Source organism: Onychostoma macrolepis, chromosome 01 (assembly GCF_012432095.1).
Source record: "Onychostoma macrolepis isolate SWU-2019 chromosome 01, ASM1243209v1, whole genome shotgun sequence".
Taxonomy (NCBI): domain Eukaryota; kingdom Metazoa; phylum Chordata; class Actinopteri; order Cypriniformes; family Cyprinidae; genus Onychostoma; species Onychostoma macrolepis.
The window spans coordinates 30,315,355-30,340,725 of NC_081155.1; the positions used below are offsets into that span (position 1 = coordinate 30,315,355).

Below are 25,371 nucleotides of genomic sequence, written 5' to 3' on the forward strand. Positions count from 1 at the left end.
ATAAATCATAACTAAAGGACATTTGAAAGCACGTATTTCTGTACATTTCTAAATAAGGTGAATTAAAAGTCAATAAATCCTTGATTAATGTGAATATTACAATTAAAAACGTGTCTCCACGTACTATTCAATAAAATTCTAGTGCATTTAATCTATTAAATAACAGCAGAGTGAGCAAGTTTTGGGATATGGTAAGATTAAACTTAAGTACCACATTTCAGCTATAATTTTATTAGGGTTGGTACGCAATGTTATTTTATCCTTGCTTCTAGGAAATCCTCAATCTATATGCTTTCTAACAGCTTCATGTGGCCGTAAACATTTAATTTTAACGTGGCTTTAAGCACTGTACATCATTAAAGTTTCACTTTCACCACACAAAGCCGGTAAATGTGGTGTTGAAATAATCATACGAGTTTACCTTATGGTCCGAACCCAGAGTCCCCGTGTCAGTAGGAAAATGATAAAACGAGCGTCTTCCATCCGAAAACTTGGGATGCTGGGGTTACACCCTTACTCTTTTTCGAAGACATCCCAGGATTTTTAATGACCACAGAGAGTCAGGTCCTCGGTTTAACGTCTCATCTGAAAGACGGTGCTTTATTTTTTTCGACAGTATAGTGTCCCCTTCACTATACTGGGGCATTAGGACCCACGCAGACTGCAGGGTGAGCAGCACCCCCTGCTGGCCTCACTAACACCTCTTCCAGCAGCAACCTAGTTTTCCCAGGAGGTCTCCCATCCAGGTACTGATCAGGCTCAACCCTGCTTAGCTTCAGTGGCTGCAGGGTGATATGGCTGTCATCACTAAAACCCTTCAAGCAGTCACATCACTGCTGCAGCTAGCCGTTTTGCTAGCTAGAAGCTTGTGACCTTGTCCTTATTTTGTGAATGAGGACTACTTTCCCCTCAGGGCCATGAGTCATTCTACCACAGTAGAGCTGTGTTTACACCTGTCCGTGTCTCTGTCCTTTAGCTGAGTTTACTCTCTTCTATAATGCCTGGAGGCGAGATGGAAGACTTGGATAAAAGAATAACGCATTTGTGTGTGAAAAGGTCTCGGCTATTAACCGGTGAAATTTTTGGATTGTAAAATCTTTAGCTGTTCAAGTCAAAGTAAATGAAATGATGAAAGACAACCAACTAGTGGCACTAACAGTGGCATTAAGGTGACGTCTGAAATACCAGCTTAAGCCAGCTAAGTACTAGTGATGACAGCTGGTGTTTAATTAACTGAAAGAACAGATTTGACCATTGCTTTTGGTTCATTAATCATTTTTCTCATTGTTTGGTTTTGCTTATGTGCTTCCTCTTTCCTTCTTTACTACTTTCCTACTTCATTTTTCTGTCCTTCCTTATACTTGTTTCCTAATTCCTTTTCCCTTTTCTCTTCCTTCCCATTTCCTACTTCCTACACTTTCCTGGTCCTTACTGCATTCCTACCGATTTCTTTTCTACTTTCTCTTCCCCTTTCCTTCCTTCCAATTTACTTCCTACTTTCCTCCTTTTTTCCTTACTACCTATTTGTACTACATTCCTACTTATTTCTTTCATACTTCGTTTTCCCGTTTTCCTTTTTCCCCACCTACCTACCTGGTCAAACCATATGTGGTTTTCAGTGGCAGTGCAGAATCTAGAAAGCAGGTTGCTGTTATGACCATACTTCATGATCGTTATGTTAGTATGAATATAGTATGTTAGAATGTTAGTATGAATTATTTTTTTAATTTATATGTAGAATTATGTCTAAGATTGTAACACTGTTTTTCACCCTACATATAGTAGGGAAGTATGCATAGTTGAACTCATGGAAAATCTTGATCAGCCAAGTACACGTGGTCATTACATAAATATAGGATGATTGATCTGCCACATATTTCACTCTGTAACTATTCCTTCCTACTTCCTCCTTTGCATCTCTTCTTTTCTTAATAAACACACTACAGTAACTTGGAAGAGAAATCTCTTTAATGCCAGGGTGTATGGTTTCTGTGTAAGCTAATTATGGAGACTTATTGAGGTTTTCCAGTGTGACACTCATAGCAATTTGTTGCCTGTCGATGGATAGTCTAGATGTCTTAACTTATTTACAAGAGGAGAATCTTCAACCAGTTCTGCCTGGCTACTCAAGGTCAAAGAAACTGTTTTTTCCTACAAACCATTTTTCTTGAACAATCTCCCATTCTTGCTGAAACTAAACTACAACCCATTAGAATCAAATTGAGGTTTTTTTCAGCGGGAGATCTGTTTTCCAGCCCTTGCCTCCACATGTTTACCCAAATTTTTTGTTCGTACTTGCGTATCTACCAAATTGGCCATTTTGTCTTATTCTGCTGCTAATGTAACAAAAAGAATTGGAGCAGTTCTGTATGAATGAGTAATTTGCAAAACCAGGTGATGGGTTTTCCTTTATTTAGCTTGGTTCTTATCATAAAGACCCGTCCAGGTACCACTGAGGTTAATAAAAATAACCCTCTCTTTTCTTCCTTTTCCTTTTCGTTCGTAATGTTTCCTGCAACTGAGGTGTCCAAGAGGAGATGACAGTCTGGCAGCTTTGTAGGAAATGACATCGTAAAACCAATAATACCACTACTCTCTCCTCCTCCCCTTCACCTCCTTTGCTAACGTTCTCTCGGAGAGGATGTGCCAAAACCCATTTTGGCTTCACCTTCCTCTCAGCACCTTTAGATGTAGATAAATGACCTGCTGCTGAAGTGTACACAGTGGTAATAACTAAAGAAATGATGCACCTTACTCTCTTATCGGACTGCTCGGATACGCCAGGCTGGCCGCATTTCCCGGGAGCCAAGCCAAATGCTTCTCTTTTTAAGGCAATGCTTCCAGTTTTCCATATCAGAGGCGAGCGCATGTCTGGAAAGCAATGCTATTATAAACCTTCTGGAGTTTTTCCTGTCATCGCATAAACTGCCGTATTCATTAGTCATATTGGTTTTTGGTTCATTTTGAAGCCATTTTGTTGGCTTTTGATGCAAGAATTTGATGAATTTGTGATAGACTTGTTTGCTTCAACTCTGTTTCTCAAGTTCCCTTGGAGTACACTTCAAACAGCTCAATTCAAACCAGGCACTTTGGGTTATTTTGTTGGTGGTGAAATACCCAGGCTGAATGATACAGATGTTTTCCCAGTGGATTTGAGGGTCAATGACAAATGAGAGTGTCAACAGTAAAGAAAAGGGAAAAACAAAAAGTTCAAAACACGTGTGCCTAGTTCTTAGAAATGTAGTCTTTATGTTCATATTGGTTTCATATGGCTTTGATAAACTTTTATACTCTTTTTAAGAAAATGTCATGCGGCATATGATATATTCAAAAGGTAAAATTTTCCTTGCATGTTGAATACATGTGTGTAAATGGCCTACTCATTTAATTCTCGTTTACATGCATTTTTTAAAGTGTTTATTTTTTCCTCCGTGAATTCGAAATTCAAAAATATTAAGCTTTTGCAGAGTTGCACCACATGGGATTTTATAATCTAAATTACCCTTCTGCCGTCAAAATCTGATTATCTGATATTTTAAGAGACATATTGACCATGACACTTTCAGGGTCTTCAGTGGGACTGCTATATTTCCTTGTTTCCTCTCTCTCCCTGCTCAGATGGATTTTGATTGGCTGACAGTGTTTTTGTTCATCAGCTAAAAAAAAAAAAAAAAAAAAAATCTAAATGAATTTTAATCCATACATTAAAAACATGTTTAACTGAGGAGGTATGTTCAAGTCATTACGTGTGTATGAATTTCATTTTTAATTTAAACGCATAAAATAAATCAGTATCTCACACATCAGGCCAAAAATGAGGATCCTGTCATTAACCCTCGAATGTCTTTCTTCTTTCTGATAATTTCTCATCATTAAACATGTATCTGGAACTTCTGACCTTCAATACCCCACTTTACAGAACATAGACTTACTCATCTGTCCTCAAAAAATGCAGAAACCTATGGCGAGATGAGACGCAAGCAGCATCTGTGAAGCGTACTAAACCAAATTACTGTTGTTAAGGCAGTTTTCATACACTTTAACAGTCTCGCCCTCAATGCAAATGAGGCTTAATGTAATCGTGTGTGTGTGTGTGTTGCCAGTTAGATTGCAGTACTGTCACTCGATCACACACTAGTTCAGTTGTGCAGTCTAACAGCACTAATTGTGTTCAGAGTCTAATGCAGTTGCACAGATAGACCAGCATGCAGGACATGAATACTAACAGGCAGTCCAGCACCTTCCAGAAACAAAACGGCCCACTTCACCAGGCACAGCTGCTTTGTGTTTGCATTGAGAGATGCATCTAACTCTTTGCTAAGTAATTGTTTTTGAGCATGCTAATGAACTAACCAAATTTCAGTTTGATCTCCAGAGATTGCACAGGTTTTCTTATAGAGCTCACCTTGTTCAGCTTCTGTATAGGAAGGGAAATTGAAATGTCTATTTGAAGTTCATCGCCATATAATTATTTTTCCAATTGGATCTCGGCTGATTGTGCTCTCACCTTCCGTGTTATAAAGGAAACGATTCGGTAATCAAAAAGCTCATCTAATCAGATGCTTTAAACAGTTTTAAATTGCCCTGAGATCTCTGGCTTCATATATTTGCTGTGATTAGACCTTAATCCAGACCTTGGAGAGGAGTAAATGCATAGATCCAATGCATTAATAGATGATGGATATGTTAGTACTGCTGGAAGTTTGCATTAAAGAAGAGGTACAAAGTTTAGCAGGGTATCGTGGTTCTGTTAGCCCCTGGTGGTAGATGCTGTAACTACAGCATTTGGACTCATAAGCATGTTGTTGCTATATTAAAAATCATTCATGATTATCTGTATATAATCATTATATATTAAATGTTTCTTGCTAATATTTTATGGCGATTTTAGTAGTGCCTTACTTGACCGATTGATCAGTGCAATCAGTATTGTCAGATTTCCTAAATGATTGTGACCTTGGACCACAAAACCAGTCTTAAGTCGCTGGGGTATATTTGTAGCAATAGCCAAAAATACATTGTATGGGTCAAAATTGTAGATTTTTCTTTTATGCCAAAAATCATTAGGACATTAAGTAAAGATCATGTTCCATGAAGAGATTTTGTAAATTTCCTACTGTAAATATATCAAAACTTAATTTTTGATTAGTAATATACATTGCTAAGAATTTCATTTGTACAACTATAAAGGCGATTTTCTCAATATTTAGATTTTTTTCTTCTTTTTTTTTTGCACACTCAGATTCCAGATTTTCAAATAGTTGTATCTCGGCCAAATTTCATCCTAACAAACCATACATCAATGGAAAGCTTATTTATTCAGCTTTCAGAAGATTCATAAATCTCAGTTTTAAAAAATTGACCCTTATGACTGAGTTTGTGGTCCAGGGTCACATGTGTCTTCTGAGCTTGTTCATTTTAGTCAATCAAAAATATACAAGCCAACACCTTTTGAACGAATTGTTTAGAATGTCTGATTTGCATATTTTTGAAACCTGAAATTCTCATAATTTGGCAACCGACAGCTGAGGGCAATTAAGACTTGTTTACACTTGGAACAGTAATTAGCCTATAAAGTTAGCAATGACTATGTTAGTGTCCAGCGTTCTGTTTATAAGTGCGCACTGCCTTTACAGTATATCATCACTTTAAATGGTCAAGCTCTTTAAAGTCGGGTGGGGTCTGTCATTAAAAAAAAAAAAAATTGTTCATCAGCTGGAGAAAAAAAAAACATTCTGAAAGTTATTCCAATTAATTGTTATAGTTGAGGTGTAGTTTACTTAGAGTTGAAATAATTATTGAAACTTAAATGATTATTAAAACTAGTTATAGTTATCGTCCATGGTCTGAACAGCCCCATTTTTTTGAAAATAAACTTTTAGATTATAAACAAGAACCGGGCCGCTTGTTCGAATTTAGTTTGTCATTTTTCCATTTACAGGTAACTTCTGCATGGTGTTGAGTCTTGTCAAAAAGTAGCAATATTTTGTATCTGTATTTCTTGTGAATTTTTCTTGTGTATTTTGTTCACACAACAACGTTTGTGCAATCAGTCTTTCATCACTTACCGTCTCTGCCCATCTGTGTGCGCGCTCCATTATCTTAATCAGGTCTCTATCAAACTCACGTGCTCTCGCGCTCCTGATTGGATTACACAGCTCATCCCTGCTTTCACTCACACTGTTATCTAACGTTTTTACTGGCTTCTGTCTCTGTGAAGTAAGCACAAGGTTTAATTTAAAGGTTTAATAAGGATATTCCCCTGCTGGCATGGTCTTTTTATTTTGTTTTTATTATTTATTTTTTTACTTGCCTTACTGAAATTTCACTAGTCTTAAAACCAAATGGTGCTGAAAAAAGAAGCACCTAAGAGTGACATTGCAGTACAGGGCTAATGTGCCAAAACCTCACTCTCACTGGTGGGGCATCCTCACAGTAGCATGATATTATTGTGTACATGCTGCTGCAGACCTGTGGTATGTGTCTGGAAGCTAAACCCTTATTCATATACTGCACTTATTTGGCAGTGATGCCCCCTGCTGGCTGTCTGTGGTTGTCAGTGACTGTATTTGTTCTGTTGTAACAGTCATTGGAGTTTCAATTGTCAAAATTCTACTTGAATAGTGAATCAGTGTTACACAAGACAACTTGCTCCCAACGGTGAAATGAGATTGGTCTGAAATAGCTGTACTGTAGAGTATCAAATCTGCTTGAATATGAGATGAAATACAAAAATGTTTGGAGTCTTTTAGAAGATTTAAAGTGTTTTTGAATTATGCTCACCAAGACAGCAATTATTTGATGAAAAATACAGTAAAAACAGTTATATTGTAATAAATTATCACAATTTAAAACGGTATTTTTTTTGTATTTTAATACATTTTAAAATGTAACTTGTTCCTGTAATGGCAAAGCTGAATTTTCAGCAGTATGATCCTTGACTAACGATTCTAATATTCTGATGTGGTGCTTAAGAAACATTTCTTATTAATGTTATAAACTGCTCCTTAATATTTTTGTGAAACTCTTAAAACTTTTTTTTTTTTTTTTTAATTGAAGAGAAAGTTTTGAAAACAGCATTTGTTTGAAATAGAAATCTAGTGGTCTGTTACTTTTCAGTTTACTGTATCCTTGTTGAAAATTAGTTTCTTAAAAAACTTACTCCAGTATTTTGAATGGTAGTGTGTATGTTTGTATTTTTACAACACATGCAATTACACAAACGTGCGTTATTTTATTTTCATATGCTTTAGAATCTAGATTTTAGAATTTATCTAAAAATAAAGAGGATTTAGTTTAAAACGGTAGAATTGAAGTGCAACAGTAAAAACAGAAACTTGAATACAGAACAGGCAGCAGCGATGAAATGTTTGTTTGCATGTGTTGAAGTGATACTGTTGCTGTGGTTTCCAGGCCAAGCCTAGTGTAGATGATCAGCTGCCAAGCAGGAGAGGTGCCCATTGTTTGAGGGATGCTTATAATGCGTCTTTCCCAGCTTGGATGCAAATGTCCATTGTTTTATTTCATAGGCATGAATAAAAGAATGAGTTACCCACTTTCAGCACACTCTGAGTGTAAACAGGAGAATGATTTTCTTTTTTTATACAACCAGTCCATGTACGTGTTTTTTATTGCCTTTTTGTTGTTGTTGTTACTATCCATCTATACTCCTCTCAACCATTTCCTGTCTCCATCTCTTTCAGAATGCCAAGTCTTTGTCCTCCTCAGACAGCCTAGCGAAGGTGCAGGAGGTAGCAAGCTGGCTTTTGGAAATGAACCAGGATCTGCTGTCGGGGGGCAGCGGCAGCAGGGCGGCCCAGCAGCAGAGGCAGAGGCCTGGGGCAGCGGGGGCAGGTAACAGCACCTCCGGCCGCACACCTCAGCCCCAGGCGGAGCACATGAATCGGGTGCTGGAGGAGCAGGAGCAGGAGGCACAGCAACAGAGAAGAGAACCGGGCGAGGAGGAAGAGGGTGGACGAGAGCGGCCAAGGGAGGCAGAGGAGGATCCATGGCCTTCCGGTGGTGAGCCGGTGGAGGAAGGACGGAGGAGCGAGGTGAACGGAGCCGAGAAGGGCGCCCAGTGGATGTGGGAGCAGGAGCAGGAGCAGCGTCGGCGGCATAGGCGGCATCGCGAGGAAGAGGAGGAGAACGAGGAGGAGGAGAATAATAACGCCGGAAGGGAAGGGCAGGTTGGGGTGGGACTTCGTTCAGAGGAAGACGACGACCGGCCGGAGGATGAGGAGGATGGCGAGGAGGAAATGGACCAGGATAGTGATGAGTTTGAGCATTCAGAAGAAAGTGGGAGGGAAGAGGAGGAGGAGGAGGCTGAAGATGAGGAGGAAGGAGAGGAAGGCCTCCACTCTCCCTCCCTTAGGACCAGTGTGTCGGACCTTAATGATAACACGGACCAGTCCTCTGGACGACAACAACAAAGCTCACCCTCTGTCTGCAAGAATAAGGTAAGCAACTAAATTTAACTATTATCTGGTTTTTAAAGTCCAAATGGAATTATTCTTCTGAAAAAGTATAATGTAGTGACGACAAGTGTCTTATCTGGGCAGAATCTCAATGGGCTTTTGCAATCATGGTGTTTGTCTCCATCTACTGGCCATTTTTGGCTTTACATCAGATAAAGTCATCTTTTGAGACTTGATTTTGTGGAGTGTTTAAGGAAAGCTACAACTGTGTCATAGCCCAGACATTACGTAATTGACTTTTTGCGGGGAATATTTTTTCAAATAAAGGTTGGTTTGATAATATGGAAAATATTGGCATTCAATGAAAGTGTTCAGGAGTATCTGGATTAATTTAAAACAAAATTTCTCCTATACTTCTGACATTCTATGATCACTTGGGTGATGGAAGCTCCTTAAGTTAAAGCAGGGCTTTTTTTTTTTTGGTCAGCCGAACCCGTTTAACATGTTTTCTTAAAGTACCCCCTTGAGATTTTAAGTTAGTATTTCGACACATTTGCATGTTCACTGTTAACGGGTTACGTGACATGCAAGTAAAGAAATAAGATATTTAAACTAAGTGTTTTATGCTAATTGTTTTTATTTGAATTTATGATTTTGTCATTATATTGTATTTTGAATTGTAATATAAACATTTATACTCTTTTTAAATCTGATTACAAAAAAAAAGACGACAGAATATATTACTGTGATACTACACAATTTTATTTTTTGGTACTACAATTTGATACTATAATTTAAATAAAATACAATTTAATTAATCTATTCATAATACATTTTATTTTACACTATGTATTACTAAACTCATATCTCTAAGATTCTTCATTTTCAAATATTAAACCCTCAAGTTTTTATTTTGGTTGAAAACTGCAGGGAGACCTTTTTAAGTCTGTGTTTAGTGGACAACAAATTTGTTACAATTCTGACATTACAAAAAGTGCTGAAACTTATTTCTGAAAGAAATGTTGGAAGTTTAGTGCATGTGAAAAATTTCTCCTGACGCGCATTACATTTCCAAAGACTTTTACTTTGATAATCGCATTTACAGTTTTCTATTTATTTATTTATTTATTTTTTTAATATATATATATATATATATATATATATATATATATATATATATATATATATATATATATATATATATATATATATATATATATATATATATATGACTAATAAATTATTAGTCTTCTATTTGAGGAAACCTGAGTTGTAATTTGTAATGTTGTAATTTACTCACTCGTGTCATTCCAAATATCATCTGCTGCACACAAATTGTGTATTTTCTTTGGGATTTTTGTGGAAAGAGTTTGCAGATCTGGTCTGGGCCTGTCCGTGTCTGAGGGTTCAAACAGCAGGCTTGTATTATGCTGCAAGATGCCTGTTATTACTTGTCATTGACCTCAAATGGATAGCCTTTGAGCTTTATTTAACTGGACTGGTTGATCATATGTGACCCTGGACCAAAACCAGTCTCAAGTCGCTGGGGTATATTTGTAGCAATAGCCAAAAATACATTGTATGGGTACACACGTTTTTCTTTTATGCCAAAAATCATTAGGATATTAAGTAAAGATCATGTTCCATGAAGATATTTTGTCAATTTCTTACCGTAAATGTATCAAAACTTAATTTTTGATCAGTAATATGCATTGATAAGAACTTAATTTGGACAACTTTAAAGGTGATTTTCTCAATATTTAGATTTTTTTGCACCCTCAGATTCCAGATTTCAGCCAAATATTATCCGATCCTATCAAACCATACATCAATGGAAAGTTTATTTATTCAGCTTTCAGATTATGTATAAATCTCAATTTCTAAAAATTGACGCTTGAGACTGGTTTTGTCATCCAGGGTGACCCTTGATATATGCTTACAGTTTGTGAGTATGAACATACCATCACATTCTTTATCTGTATGGGTATGCGATTGATGTTGATGGGGTCAGATGGAAGTGACCTCTAAACCCAGTTTGGTCAGGAGGAGTGTCGCTGACATACTGACTTGACTCTTCAGCCGACCAAAATAATTGAGATGTGTATCTGTGGCTCTGATTTGCATGACCTTGGTTTATCAGTCACAGTGGTGGATTGTTAAATGTAAACATCAGAAGCCATAGACGTTCGCACCACTATGTGTTTGTGTTTTTTGGCAAGACATGTGGTGTACACAAGCATTTTCTTTCAAATGTTGTGTATTGGTCAGCTTGAATCAAAAGAGAGAGATTGGGTCTGCTTTTGAGCAAAGAGGAAATACAAATGAGCGGAGATGGAGAAGAGCGAGGGGAGGGAATGCAAGAGCGCACAGACCCTCCTCATCCTCATGATGTCGACACGCTTGTCAACGCTCTGACAGAAGACGACCTGCAAATCTTTTACCATTTCTGTCTGTGACTGAGCTGAATCTCTCTGAGCTGCCATGGGGAATCGCAGTATGAAGAAGGTTGCGCTGTTACTGGTGAGTGAATCTCCAGAGAACATCTTATCACATCTGTGTGTGGAGAGCGTCTCATCCTCCTTTTGAAGCCGCTGTGTGTTTTGGATGAGAACAGTGTTTATCTGATTGAGGCAGCCACAGCAGGGCTGAGGTTCACAGAACAGTGATGTGTGGAGTGTGCCTTTTCAAAAGGATGTAAATGTTTTCTTTGTTTTTTTTTAACCACAAATCTGTTGAGCTGCCTGTCTAGTAGGGATGGGGTCAAGATGGTTGATTAATTGACTTTGCTAAGTTTTAGGTTGTATTTTTTTTAATTAACAGTGGTGACTTAATTAGTCTGTTGACAGTGTGTTGTGCTTTGGTTGGTAGCAGAGGGGTTTTCAAACTGGTCTCTGGGCACACCGGGGTCCGCAAGAGGGTGCTAGGGGTCCACAGAAATGTTTGGAGAGAAAATGTGGTAATAATAATTAAAATAATTTGATAGAATTTAGTTTCATATTGTGATCAAGCAAATATTTGGTTATAAATTATTTTATATTTTTAGTTTATTTTGGTCTAACCCTTTTTATTTTGGACTAACCCTAACCCAATGTAAATAAGTAAATAATTCAACTAGTAATTTTTTTTAGTTCTAAAAAACACTTTTCTGGTAAATAATTAAATATATAAAGAATATTTTAGTACACTGTAAAAAAAACAAACAACTTGCAAAGTAGTTTGAACAGATTTAGTAGGAATCGTCTATTATAATGTGCGAACTGAACAAGATGTTTCTAACAAGTTGTTTTGTTGACCTTACTTGGAGACTTACTACTATACAGGCAAATGTTCTTCCAGCTTTCTGAATATAGTCATCTGAACAAACAGTTTTATGTTGCACGGTGTTGTGCAAGTTTACAACCTACATTGCAGGTTATAAAATTATACAAATATTTTAAAAAAGAGAATCACTTCACATTTTACTGGCTTAATTTAAGCTGCTGTCACTGTTAGTATGCTGTCTAATGGTTCAAATGTTCATATTAACATTTGTTGATCACCATGTTTGAGATTTGTGTGTTGAGCTACAGTATACATGGTGTTGCTCATTGCAACTATTTGATTTAAAATATTTGGATTTTAAATATATGTTTGCCTCTAGCTTTAAGTGGCTAATAATGCCCATATCATTTAGTTGGCTTTAGGGTTGGACCGTTATGTGTTTTTCAGGGCCAATGCCGATACCGATTATTACAGATCAAATAGACCATTAACCGATATTTCAAACCGATTTATATGTTTGGTGTAAAAATCAATATCAAATTAAGACTAACAAGGGCTCTGACAAAAACTTTCTTTAAAATGCTTTTAAATTATTTTATCTGCAAATCAGTTTTGAAAATGGCTGATACAATAATAAAAATGCTTAATATTGAATTTGATAATCGGCTAGGCCGATAATCTGTCAACCCATATTTGGCTTTGAAAATCAAGCAAAGGTGAAAATAAGGTTTGTATCTCCTTGCATTGCTAAATTTTGAGCAATCTTTGGTTACCTTGACAAGACTATTTAAGTTGTCAGTTGTAATAGACAGCCTTTATTTTTTAATTCATTAATTTGATTTAAGTATGTCTTTGACTTATGCTTTTTGTTTTTGAGAATCTTACATTGAGTGTTATGGCATTATGATGACAAGTCGAAAGTAGTTTGAAAACTTTAAAAATATATTTTTAAACCACTATGTTCTGCTTCGTTCTGGTCTGTCCAGCTGTTATTTAATGAGTCCCCCCAAACCAAGGCTTCTTGTAAAGGCGATTAGTTGACTAGTCAACCCCACTGACCATTCAGTTTTGAAAATGGCACTTGAAGTAATTTTTTTTGGGGGGGGGACTCTTTTCTAGCTCTTTTGGTCTAGTGTGATTTATAGACTCAATGGTACTGAGCGCATCTGTGGCTAATCTGTCCTAATCCTCTCGGCTAATCAAGATTTCATTAAGAACGTGAATAGGAAATGCTCAACCTTTGTAAATGAGGTCGTTCTAAAATATTTTCCTTGAGGAAATGTTGTTCCACCATGTGTTTTTTCTGGTATGGGATTATGCATTCAGAGCTTTCTGTAGTATGCTAATGTTGGGCTCTTGAAAAGGCTGTGATAGAAATAACTGTGGGTTTTAATGCCAAATTTGTATTCAAAAGCAACATCCTGTAACTGATAGTGTTTGTGTTAAGCTCAGTAATGATTGAATTCCCTCATGCAGTGTAAGGCAACAGAATAAAGAACTGAAACACTGAGTAGAGTGCAGAACTTTCTCATCTGACATCAGTCCCTGAAGTCAGAGTCTTGACCTCCAAGGTTGATTTAGCAGGACTGAAGAAATGAACGTGGAAGCAGTTCCATTTAAACAAACATGTAATGGTAGAAGGTGAAACCTGACTACTTAACTTTTAAGCAAGAAAAATGTTTCCTTGTAATGTACCTTTCCTGTTTCGCAACATTTTTAAAGATTCCTAGCAGATTGCCAGATTAAAAGTGGATTTTGTCACTTCGAAAGACTTTATTTTACTATTTAAAGTAGTGTAAATTCATAACTAGTTGATTGTGAAAATGGATTCCAGTTAGATAATGACAGTATCCACATTTGATTAAAACATGCAAAAAGAAAAAAAAGAAACAGTTTGAATAATCATTTGTTTTTAATGAACGTAATTTTGCTGTCAAACACTAGAAAACTAGTAAAAAAAATGATTAGCTGTCTTTAACTTAATTGCGTCATTTGCATAACCAACTCGCACCGTATAAAGGTACTAGGATTTGTTTTGGTAGGTGCATGTTACCGTTTTCCACCCTTTAGTTAAGAAAAAATAAATAAAATAAAAAACGCTGTGAAAGCTTGTCTTTGCATTTTGCATATCACATAGCAGGTTAGAAAATGTTTCTGAGCACCTGTGTGGAAATTATTGTTTGAAAATGTTGGCACCTGAGACAGAAGTAGACAGGTTCTAAAATTAAACACTTGATTATGCCTGACAGTGGTAAAATAATTTACTAACCAGATTATATTTTGATGACAAGTTTTATTGTAATTTTTCACATTACTATTTTTTCTTTATTTTAATATACTGAGTATTGCACAATTCAAAAAGGCTTTTCTCTAGTGTATTTCCACCCTGCAAACTCCTGTCTGCTCTAAGTTTATGGTACCCTTATTTAGCTGTCCTGTGATTTACAAAAAAATAGTTGTTAATTATGCAGAAATCTGATGAGTGCTATTTGTACCCTTGTATTCGTTGTTCATGATTTATGTAATATTTAAGGTGTAATTAACTATTACTGTGTGACAGATTAAGCTGCAGACACATCAAGGTTTCGCATCAGAAAGGAAGTGTCATTTCTCCATAAATCCAAAGACGGAGATGAAAGCAGACCCGTATTATGTGAACCGGGAGCCTCTTTAGATCTGTGCTGAACCTAAGCCTTGGGTTTTATGGATTCAAACAGACTATTGAATCAGGTCATGGATAAACACTCTGAAAAATGAACAAGCTGGACGAAAATGCCCAGAAGACATTCTTTAAATTAAATCTGTAATTAAACTTGAGCTAATTAGAAATATATATTTTCACCCACCTCCCCACAAAACCCAATTTTACCCCCTTTTATGTTTAAGAAGTCGGTATAATTGGGACATACATTGAAAATTCTTTGAATCCTCTGAGTAAATTGATGATTTTAAAATGCGCGACACTGTTACGTACAATTTAATTTAAGTGTGGCTAAAAACAAGCTGCTTTTCCTCACATTTTCTTTTTAAAGCTGTTGCCATCTGAGACTAATTTAGGGAGTTTTAGCGACAGCCGATTAATTGGCTTCGAATCCTGCTGTCCTCTGAAGTTCTTGCAGTGTCATTTTAGGTCACAGTCCTGCAGTGTAACTTCTACGTCGGCCGTCTGATGACAAACAAATGGGAGTACAGCAGCTGTTTGATATTCAGGAGAGACGTTAAGCTAAAAATGTTTATGTTAGCTTGTTAATACAATAAGCAGTCGTATAGACTGGTTTTAAAAAATACACCCGGGCTAAAGGCGGTGCAGTCCTTTGAAGACTATTCACATCAGACAACCGCATTAAGAGATCCAAGTGTATTTAAACAGCCTGTGTGGGATCACAGATGGTCTTCAAAGAAAGGAAGATGAAATGGACATGTTATGTCTGGTAACAGAGTTGATGTTAAGCCTCTGCTGTCGTCAAGTGGAGTGGAGGTGGGCCTAATCGCTCTCTGATTTCAAAAAGTGATTGCGGCATCAAAAGATACACTTTTTGATCTGGATGAAACACTGGCTGGCCCCTGACCTGTGTACATGGTGTTTACCGTGTTATTCACACTAGAGAAGTCATGTTAGATTTCCTGTATTTGCAGTCATTGCTGGATCTGCAGTCTTTGGCCTTGAATTCTGGTTTGGGAAAATGACTGCAATTAATGTCAGCTTTGAGCTCAGAAATGGCCTGAAAATAAGCAGTTTGCTGTTAAAGACAACCTAACTTCAAAACTGACCCGGTTTATTCGTCCTAAGTGCTTTTCCTGGTTCAGTTAAATCCCAGTGGGTGAAGTTTAGCCCCACCCTTCATTATTTATTGTTAAATGTGTAAAATTTCCTAATTTTCATTTGCATTTAAAGCTCTTCTGTTTTTGTTAGTATAATTTATTTTTTTATTTTTATTTTTTTGTTAGTAATGTGAATTTGGACTTAGGGCAATGGTTTTGGGGCAGTTAAGGTCTCTGATTTGATGCAGATGCTAGAGAATTTTCACCTTTTTATATTAATTTACCTCCAAATGCAATAAATACTAATATCTTTTAAAATTATAAATATATTGGAAGTGCAAAGTAATACACTTAGTAGAGTACAAGCACATATTAATACACTTAATAAAAAACCCAATACAAATTGTTTTGCCACGTTCAAATTCTAAAAAATTTTTTTGATTAAATTTATGAAACTATTAATGTGCAGAAAAATATAAAGATTGTGCTTTTTTCTTTTTTCTTATGGTCATATTTTTATTTGAAGTTGTTCACAGTGTGCTATGATTTATCTTACCCCTTGACCTGACACAGCTTACGCTTATTTTATTTTATTTTGGATTTTTGTTGAAAGCAGACATCCTGCAGTATAATTTGGTGTATTAGCTTTACCTCATTTCTCCGTGAGGAAGTCTTGGGTGTGAAGCGGCTCATCTTACCCCACCCTCCTCTATGCGACGAGAGTAACAGGTATGCCAAGAAGCACAAACACACCCACTTTCCCCTCATCCCCAGGTGAGAGCAGGAAAGCACTGGCACTTTCCCACTCTGGGATCATCTGACTGGCACCATCTGTCAGGCTCCGAGCCTGGAGCTGCTGCATCACAGGAAGAGCGCTCTGAATGTTTTATATGCACGTCTCATTACATATGCCCTTTCTCGGGACACAACACCAAACAGTCATATGGCACAGCTCTGTCTGAACCACTCTCAAGTCTTACTGCAGTGTATTTTTGTAGCGTGAAGTGAACCTAACAGTGTGAGATCAAGCTTGTGTCCGATGCTTTGATCTGAGTCAGTAAAATATGTATATACTGGTCCTTTATTCTTATTTTAACAGTGCACCAAAACAGAAGAATAATGTCTGCTTGGGTGTTTACTTTGTCTATACTTGTTCACTAGTATGACTGTTTTTTTCAGCTTAATTGGGGGTGACTGTCCATAGTTATTTATTAATTTTATTTTGTAATTGTTAGCCTATTTATCTATGCATCAGATTGATTTCTTGGGCCGTGTGCTTCAGTTGGTTTGGCATTTTGCAACATGAACTTTGTAGTTTTAAGATGGTGTCAAGGTAAAAAATGGCTCAAACATGCTTAAAAACACATCTCAAGACCTCAGTGGTCCATTCTGTTGAGTTATATCCCTTTACTCTGGCTGTTTGAAAGGAAGAACACGTCACACGTGATCCTCTCTGGGTTTTGAGCACTGTCCTGGACTGAAAGTCAATGTGGACAGGGATGCAAATTGGTGTCTGATGCTGTAACCCACCACAAAATTAAAAATGAAGGTCCTTTTACCATGCTTGTGTTTAAATACTGAATACTGACAGGCTTTGAGGTTACAAGATGCAAGAGGTAAAAGTTGTGTTTTCATGGTCGATCTTTTCCATGACTTCTAAATATGTGAATATGAGTCTAATAGAGAATTGACACTCTTCACTTTTTCAAAAGTCTTGGTTCTGTGAGTATTTTTTTCAAATTCAATTCACAAAATCCTCCATAAAGAGTTCAAAGCCATGAACAAATTCTTTGCGATGAGTCACTTTTACTAACCTTTAAATAAAAAAAAAAGGCAGCAAAGTTGCAAAACTGTGTTCTTAAAGAGATAGTTCACCCAAAACTGAAAACTGTCCTTTACTCACACTCATGTCTTATGACTCACCGAGTGGATATGATGGATTGGAGAACAGGGCTCGTTAATTTAACCTGTTCTTGCGCACACATGGAGGCGGACTGTCACACTGTCAGGGAAACTGCATCTGGCTCTTTGGCATGTCGTGTGGTGCGGGCGTCATGTGAAGAGCTGTGAATTATCTCCGGGGGGCTGTGGGTTTAAGACATTGTGTCATGAAAGCTGCTGCGCTGAGCTCCAAACACATGCTAAAATATGTTCATATACATAAAGATTACTTGAGTTTCATGCTTGCCTAAAGTTTCACATTTTCAGATTTTTTTCATTGTAATACTGTTTTCAAATGTACTTTTAAATTTAAACGTATTTTTGGATTATTTAGGTTTTATGTAAATATATATATTTTTTTTACATTTGTGTTTGCGTAGCGTTTGAAGAATCAACAGAACGTTAGCCAGAATTTTTATTGACATCCTAAGTAAACAAATTCTGTAAGGAAAGAGGCTGCATCTGTATCTTTGTGATTTAATATAATCTTACTGGCATATTGCCATCTGCAAATGGGATGTTTTCTCGAAGGTGAGATTATACTTGATGACCATGGAAATCATTTATTTTGGTTCATTTTATTTGTTTACAAAAATGTTTAAGCAATAGTTTAATAATCTTTTAATATATAACAGTAAAAGTGTTTCTCAACCTTTTTGACTTCAGGGAAAAAAGAACATTGGGAAACAAGCAATAAAATGTTTTCAATAAAATACTTTTATTTATTTTTTATTTGCTTAGTCACCAAAGCTAGATGAACTGCCAGAAGTACATTTTATAAAGACGTGTGTGTGTGTATATAAAATGAACACAGCAATTGTATTTTTAAATAACCAATTAAAGCCAATTTATTTATTTTTTTTTAGTATGTGTACTTGCTGACTATTGCAGCATGTTTCTTGTTTGTGTACAAGAGAGAGAACAAGAACACAGGCAGTAAGTGGACACCTGTCCTCTGAGAAACTGTTGTGTGAAGCTGAGTCAGAGGTCATGTGAAGGCTCTTCACAGTTGCCTCTTGTGCACTAATGAGAGAGAGAAGGAATTTCTCCTGCATACTGAGCTGCTGTTTTCAAGCGAGGTATAATTTTATCACAATCCAGAAGGTGGTTCTCTTGCTGTGTCTGAACTCCATCGAGTGAAGTGTTTAGTAATGAAAGTCTGTGTGGATCTGTCATTGTGTGCTCAATGGGGAAGGGCTTATTCTTCTGGATAAAGGTTGGTATCATTCATATTCATAGTTTTGATCATTTGACTTCTGTAGAGCTGTTTTCGCACACTGCTGCATGTACTCTAAACTCTTCTTCAAGGATCTGAGTGTCATTCACCAGACAGAACTGTAGGAAACTAACATGAGGTTTACACACCCACAGCCTCATGCATCTATAATCTACAGCACTCTGCTGTCTTATTTGAATATTTTGCTTTTTTATATTCAGTGTCAGGGTTGTTTATACAGGACTGTGATCTTTCTTTTACCAAAAGATGGTGATTTAACCCCATTCCCGTAATGAGGAAAAAGCCCAAATTGGTTAATCTTGCAAAAGAAATTTCCCAATTAGATTTCTCCAATAGAATTTACTAGAATTTAAAATAAAATGTTTTAATTGTTTTAATCGTCTAGTTTATCACGTTAAGCCCGTTTTAAGATCAATTTATTTTTGATCTCACCAAACCTTACCAAATTTTCTATATAGAGTTTTATACAATACAGATTGTCAAAGCAGCTTTACGGTGTTAAACAGAAAAATAGTGTCAATAGTGCGAACAAAATTCATTTTTGCCGTTAAAAAAAAATAGCAAAGTCAATTTTTCAATTAAAGTCAATTCATTGTTGGTTCAGTGACGTCACCTTCCAATAGTGTCTGTGCAATCAAGTCGATAGTATTGCCAAAAAATAAGTGTCCCCAACGAAGCAAGCCAAAGGTGACAGTGGCAAGGAACCAAAACTCCATCGGTGACAGAAATGGAGAAAAAAATCCAAAACAAAACTTTTTTCCCCACATAAATATGGTTCTGCTTACGTCGTGAACAGTAGCGGTTGAGTACATTTTATATGCCAGTCTTAACCTCAAGACAGAAGTAAGGACATCAGATGACTCCTTCCTCTCTGCCTTGCCTCCGTTTCCTGTGAGGTGGAACTTTCTTATGGGAGCCCTTCAAAACGTTGCCTGGCAACCCCCATTATCAGCCCATCCATCTGCTCAAAGACTCACTGGAGTGTAAAGGTAAGATGATGAACAGGTGAAGAGTGGCTGGACGTTGTTGCAGTGAGGAAACTGCTACATTTTTGGATAAAGTGGTGAGGCAGATTGTCTATCAGAGATGATGCAAGGGCAGGCTTACGTGTTTTACCAAGTATTTTACAATGTTTGCCATCAAACTAAGAATTCAGCATTTTTAAATCCCAGTCTCTTATTTGGAACAATTAATTTTCAATCAAAATGTTCAACAGTTCCACTATTTGTCACATGAGGCCGCCAAAGACTCAAAGTTTTGGTTTGATTTTCACTTTGATTATCGGAGTCTACATCAGGTATTTCAAGCAAAGATTACCAAAATAACATGCACAAGCTCTATCACAGCTGTTCTGGGAGAAGTTATAAGATTTGGAGCAGCTACACCAGTAACAATCACAGGTCTCTCGGTTTATATAACATTTCATCACAGCAATTTAGAGCTCTACGATATTGTCACACTGCAGCCAAATCTGTGTTTTTATCCATTTTGTTTTTTGATAATGTGATATACTGTTTTTAAACTGCAAAAATCACAACGTTTTAAGTTCCAATGTGGACTACTTTTACTTATGGAAATAAATAAATATATATATATATTTTGTTTTTGTTACTTTAACTCAATACTACTCAACATTATGCCATTAATGCAGTACATAAATAGTGAGGATGCAAGTAAGTTGATCAAACGTGACAGTACAATAGTTTTACATTTCAATTTTATATGTACCAAAATCATGGTTTCCCCCAAAATATTAGCAGCACAACTGTTTTCAACATTGATAAGAAAAGTTACTTGAGCACCAAATCAGCATTTATTTCTGATGGTTCATGTGCCACTGAAAAGTCAGACTGACATAATGATGCTGAAAATTAAACTCTGCCATCACATGAGTAAATTGCATTTTAAAATATGTTTACAGTTGTCTAAAATGGGAATATTTCAAAATATGCTTTTATTCTGTCTTTGATCAAATAAATGCAGCCTTGGTGAGCATAAGACACTTCTCTCAAAAACATTTAGTCTTACCAACCCAAAAATGTTGAATGCTGGAGAAGGGGAAAAATAAAATAAAATAAATAAATGGTAACACTTTAGTATATGGAGTTATGGACCAATTCTCACTATTAAGTTGCTTATTAGCATGCCTATTATTAACACATTGTCTGTTTATTAGTACTTATAAAGCATATATTCTGCATGACCATATTCTACATCCCTAATCCTACCCAATACTTAAATTTAACTACTACCATACTAACTATTAATAAGCAGCCAATTTAAGCGAATTTGAGGCAAAAGCCATATTTAATGGTTTGTTAATAGCATGAATTGGACTTTAAAATAAAGTGTGACCAAATAAATATATAATATATCTATATATATCTTTAGAATTTGGAATTTTTGGCAGATGTGAACAACCTCTGAGACAACCTAAAAATGATTAGCTGTAATATCTGAATTCAACCTTAAAAGAGAATAAATGAGAATTGCTTTTAGATCTGTGCTGTACTTTTTTTTTTTTTTTTGAAGTTTTGTAAGAGAGGTCTGATATTTAATGAAAATATTAAGCAACTTTGTGCTTTGCTCTTATTAAAAACTGTAGAAGGAATGTTGTGCTATGCAAATGCTGCTCGAACTATTATTAGATCTTTGACGAAACTTACAGCGGTTTTATGAACAAGTGTTCAAATGCCCTTGCAAACTGTCCATGTGGAAATCTCTCCTTTTAGAGCTTCACCGGAGGATTGCCTTTTGTACTAAATGTGCTATTGTCATAAAACTTTATCCCTAAAGAACCTAGTGAAGAAAACTTTTTCCCTCAAGCAGCTTAAACATAAATGATTCATGAGCATCTGAAATTTTAATCGCTCACTTGGTTGTTTTACTCCCAAATGAGCCGACTGCAGGCTTTTGGCCTTGTCTGCGTGTGAGCACTACATAGTTATGCTGTATGTAGTGTCATGCTCTCACACACAATAGTCTCTGATACTTTTATTATTTTGTTTTGGAGCAGTAGAGGAAGAAGAATGTGTATGGTTTCTGTCGTCTCAGTACTTTATAGTTATGAGTAGAAGGCGACAGGATAGCTTGCCACAAAATTTTCCTCCAATTAAACTATGAAAATATTAAAAAAAATCTATTTTATAATGTCACCCAAATCCCATTCAAATATGTATGCATATCCTCATAATGTAAGAGTTTTTTGTTTTCTGTCTGCGAGTGTTAACCCCGTATCGTGGTGGAGTTTACAGCAGATCTCATTACTTTAACCAGTTCTTGCACATGATTGTGAAGGTGGACTGTCACACTGTCAAGGAGCGGCGTTTGCCTCCGTCATGTGTGTGGTGCTGTACAGACGTCATGTGAAGTGTTGTGAATTATTGCCTGCCTGGCTGTGTTGATTCATCAGTGCAGCGAAGGAAAACTTAGGCTCTGTGTGTGTTGGTGTAATTATTGAAAGTGTATGGAGAATTGGGTGTTTTTGCATGGTTGTTTAAGAGTGCTGTCTGCTTTTCAAGACGACCCCTGTGACCTTAAGAAATGCCTCATGTCTTCGCTTCAGGCGACTGAAGTGAAAGTGTGTCAGAGCATGCGTGTCTGTCTGTCTCCTTCACTGTAGGTATAATAGAACAGTGAATAAGGCTAAAGGCCCATTCACACCAAGCACGATAACTAATAAAGATAACAATAAAGTAGGGGTGGGCGATATGAGCTAAAATTCATATCACAATATTTTCCACCGTCCAGACGATATCGGTATTATATCGCGATATGAGGGGGGGGAAAAATGGAATCATATTTTAGTAGACCTTAGTTAAATTTCAGGCAAAATGTATTTTAACCTTATATAACTAGAACAAAAACATAATTTCAAGATCTAAGGCAAATATTTATGTTAATACCGGTATAGCGCCCACCCCTACGATAAAGATATACTTTAGTTTTAAAAATCGTTCTCAATATTAAAGAATAGCAGAGTCCACACCACAACTATAACGATAAAGGCACAGAGAAACAATATTGTTGGATTCACTTTCAGAATGATTTTTCCAACTGATAAACGATACAAACACTGACAGCCAATCAGAATCCATCCTGCAATAAAGAGCTTGAGAATTTAAAGCGGTGGACGCGCGTGTGCTTAGAATAAACAGCGTTCGCTGGTGTGGACGCTAATATAGTTATCTTTATAGTTATCGTTCTTGGTGTGAACGGGGCTTAAGACTTACTTCAAGCAATGTTTTTCAACTGAAAATGAAAATTGCCATTTGTTTCTTTCTTTCTTTCGAGGGATACAATATGTTTGAGTTATGTATCAAATGTTTTTGTCCGTAAAATGAAAGTTAGTTGAGTCCAAAGTTTTATGGTCCAACATTGTCATAAATGTAGCAATATAAATCACTTTTTGTATGGTATAAACAGAAAAATTGAAGTGATCATTTGGTCTCAGGTGATTGTTCAACTCGTGTACTGTGTATAGACCTTTTTCCTGAGTAAATGATGAGTGCTGCCATTACCAATTCTATTCTAACTTCCGATTGGATGCTCTTCTGTTCCGGTCTCCATAGGAACCCATTCAAATAGTGCCCAGCTGTTTTTAATTTAGCTAACGTCGGCAGCTTCGTGTAATCTACACACTCATTAAACTTTGAGGAGTGAGGCACTGACAAATGACGGTCATTACGACACTGTAAAGTGATGGCGCTATGGAGCCATGTGTTTTTTTAAACATTTTAATAGGTTTAACATTAGATTATCAGCTCGGAATATATGCTAATTCGACTAGAAACACTGGAGACTGGAAATACAAAGCATCCTTCTGGTTAAGAGTCTTTCTGTGCAGGAAAAACGTCTATACATCGTCAAACTCAAATACGGTGACGTCAGTAACATCAATTTTTCAAGTTTTTGGAGCCTTTTATGTGACATTCTGTTAGAGTTGGGTTTTATTTTCTTAGAAGTAGCCCTTGTTTTCCTTGGAGTGAAGTTGTGGTTTGATCTGTTTTTGATCTCATAAATGAAAATTCCCTTTTCTTCCTTTCCAGACCCTAGTTTCTTCCCCTAACAGCCCTAGAGAGGCTATATTTAAAAAGCGACGGGCATGCAGAATAAAGGATTCCTCCTAACAGAAGGCTGTGCCTGACATTCTGCAGGAGCCAGGGTTAAATCCCTCGCATTTCTGGCATTCCCAGCAATTACCTTGTGCCAGTCATGCTAACAGGCCGAGGCTCAGCACTGCACATACGGCGCATAGTTGTTCGCCATGAGATTAGGGCAAGGCTTATGTGGGTCTGTATGAAGTGAGAGGACCGAAGATTTTGGGTTTCCAGGCCAGGGCTAAAAATGAGATCGGCCCTCTCGGGTCAATTTGACTCTAATAAACCTTGTGTCTCTGCATCACAGGACCACTTTATATTCCACAAATGTACATTGTACTAAATAATTTGTTACAATTTAGGCCTAGGGCTCCTAAAATGTAGATATTGATGTCATTTTATTACATTTTTTTTCACTGGCACTCAAACTTTTAAACCTCAAAACCTTCTCCACTGAACCCATGAAGTGGGCTTGGCTGTGTGGCATTCATTGCGGTATAAAAAGCAAAGTAGTTTTAATGTCCTGTGATAATTTACAGCAGTTTTTCTTTTACCAGTTTTCAGTGGTGGAGTGATCACCAGTGTGACACCCAAAAAAAAAACCAAAACAAAATTTTTGTCTATGGCTGCATCTGAATATGCCTACTTATAGTAAGCGAAAACAGTATATTAATTCAGTAGATTTTTAAAACAGTAGGCCAGAAGTAAGCGGATAACTTACTACTTTAAGATTTGAAAGTGAGGCCACAGGAAAGGCAATGAAGCCATGCAACTGATGCTGTAGGTCAAATGACTATAACAGCACAATGAAAACAGTACGTTTGGATTACATTCATACTGTATAGAACATAGTTGTCCACTTGGAGAATATGATTTCAGATGCAGCCTATGTAAACTTGTGATTTGTCTTTGTCCGTGTTTCTCAACTTCATACTCTTAAGAAGATGAGTTGAATCAGGTGTTTTATTAAGAGAGACATCTAAAAACATTCTGGTAGTAGGCTTTATCACAATAATGGCAAGATGTCACATTTTCAATGTGCTTTCATCGTGGGTTAAAAACATACATTGCAATGATTCATGAACCAATCACTGTTAATGGTTCAAACTCTGAAGTTATCAGTCTTATGAATCTTTCACTGAATCACTCACTGAACTGCAAGTTACTACTTTTAGTGGTGAGGTTTTGTGTGCTAGAGGATTATGAATCTTGAATCCTATTATTACTGGCTGCTTGTTTATATGACTGTGTTATGAGGGGTGGATTTAGGCACCCCTGCTGCTTAATGCAGAATCCTGTAGGAATCACTGGTTTACAAGCCTTTAAAATGTTAGTAGACGGCATGACCGCTGTCAGTCAACTGATGGTCATTTTAAATAAGTGACTCTTAAACAGGATCTGTGTAAGCTTGTATATTTTTCCCCTCTTTATTAGGCGTACTGATTTAAACTGATTTAATAATGTAATATTTTACACTGTTAGCAATCCGTGAGCCCCTTGTGTTCTTTAGGTGTATATTCAAGTGGAAGTTCTCATTTAATCAAACTTGGTGTTTTACTGTAAAGGTAGAGATGTAAAGGAATATGTCAATCTCTGATGTGAATCTCAGAGGCTATATTGCTCCATGGTGGGCTAGGGCAGTAGATTCCTCTGC

The 25,371-nt window shown here is 36.7% G+C and overlaps 1 protein-coding gene across 2 annotated transcripts in view; it reads left to right on the top strand.

Annotated features, from left to right (window-relative positions):
• fbxw7 (F-box and WD repeat domain containing 7) overlaps positions 1–25,371 on the top strand; it is a 158,047-nt gene that overhangs the window by 57,778 nt on the left and 74,898 nt on the right. For both annotated transcript variants that reach the window (XM_058796750.1, XM_058796842.1), the window contains one exon: positions 7,704–8,459. In XM_058796750.1, the coding sequence (XP_058652733.1) occupies positions 7,773–8,459 (687 nt within the window). In that variant the 5' untranslated portion in view covers positions 7,704–7,772. The remainder of the gene's footprint in view (positions 1–7,703; positions 8,460–25,371) is intronic.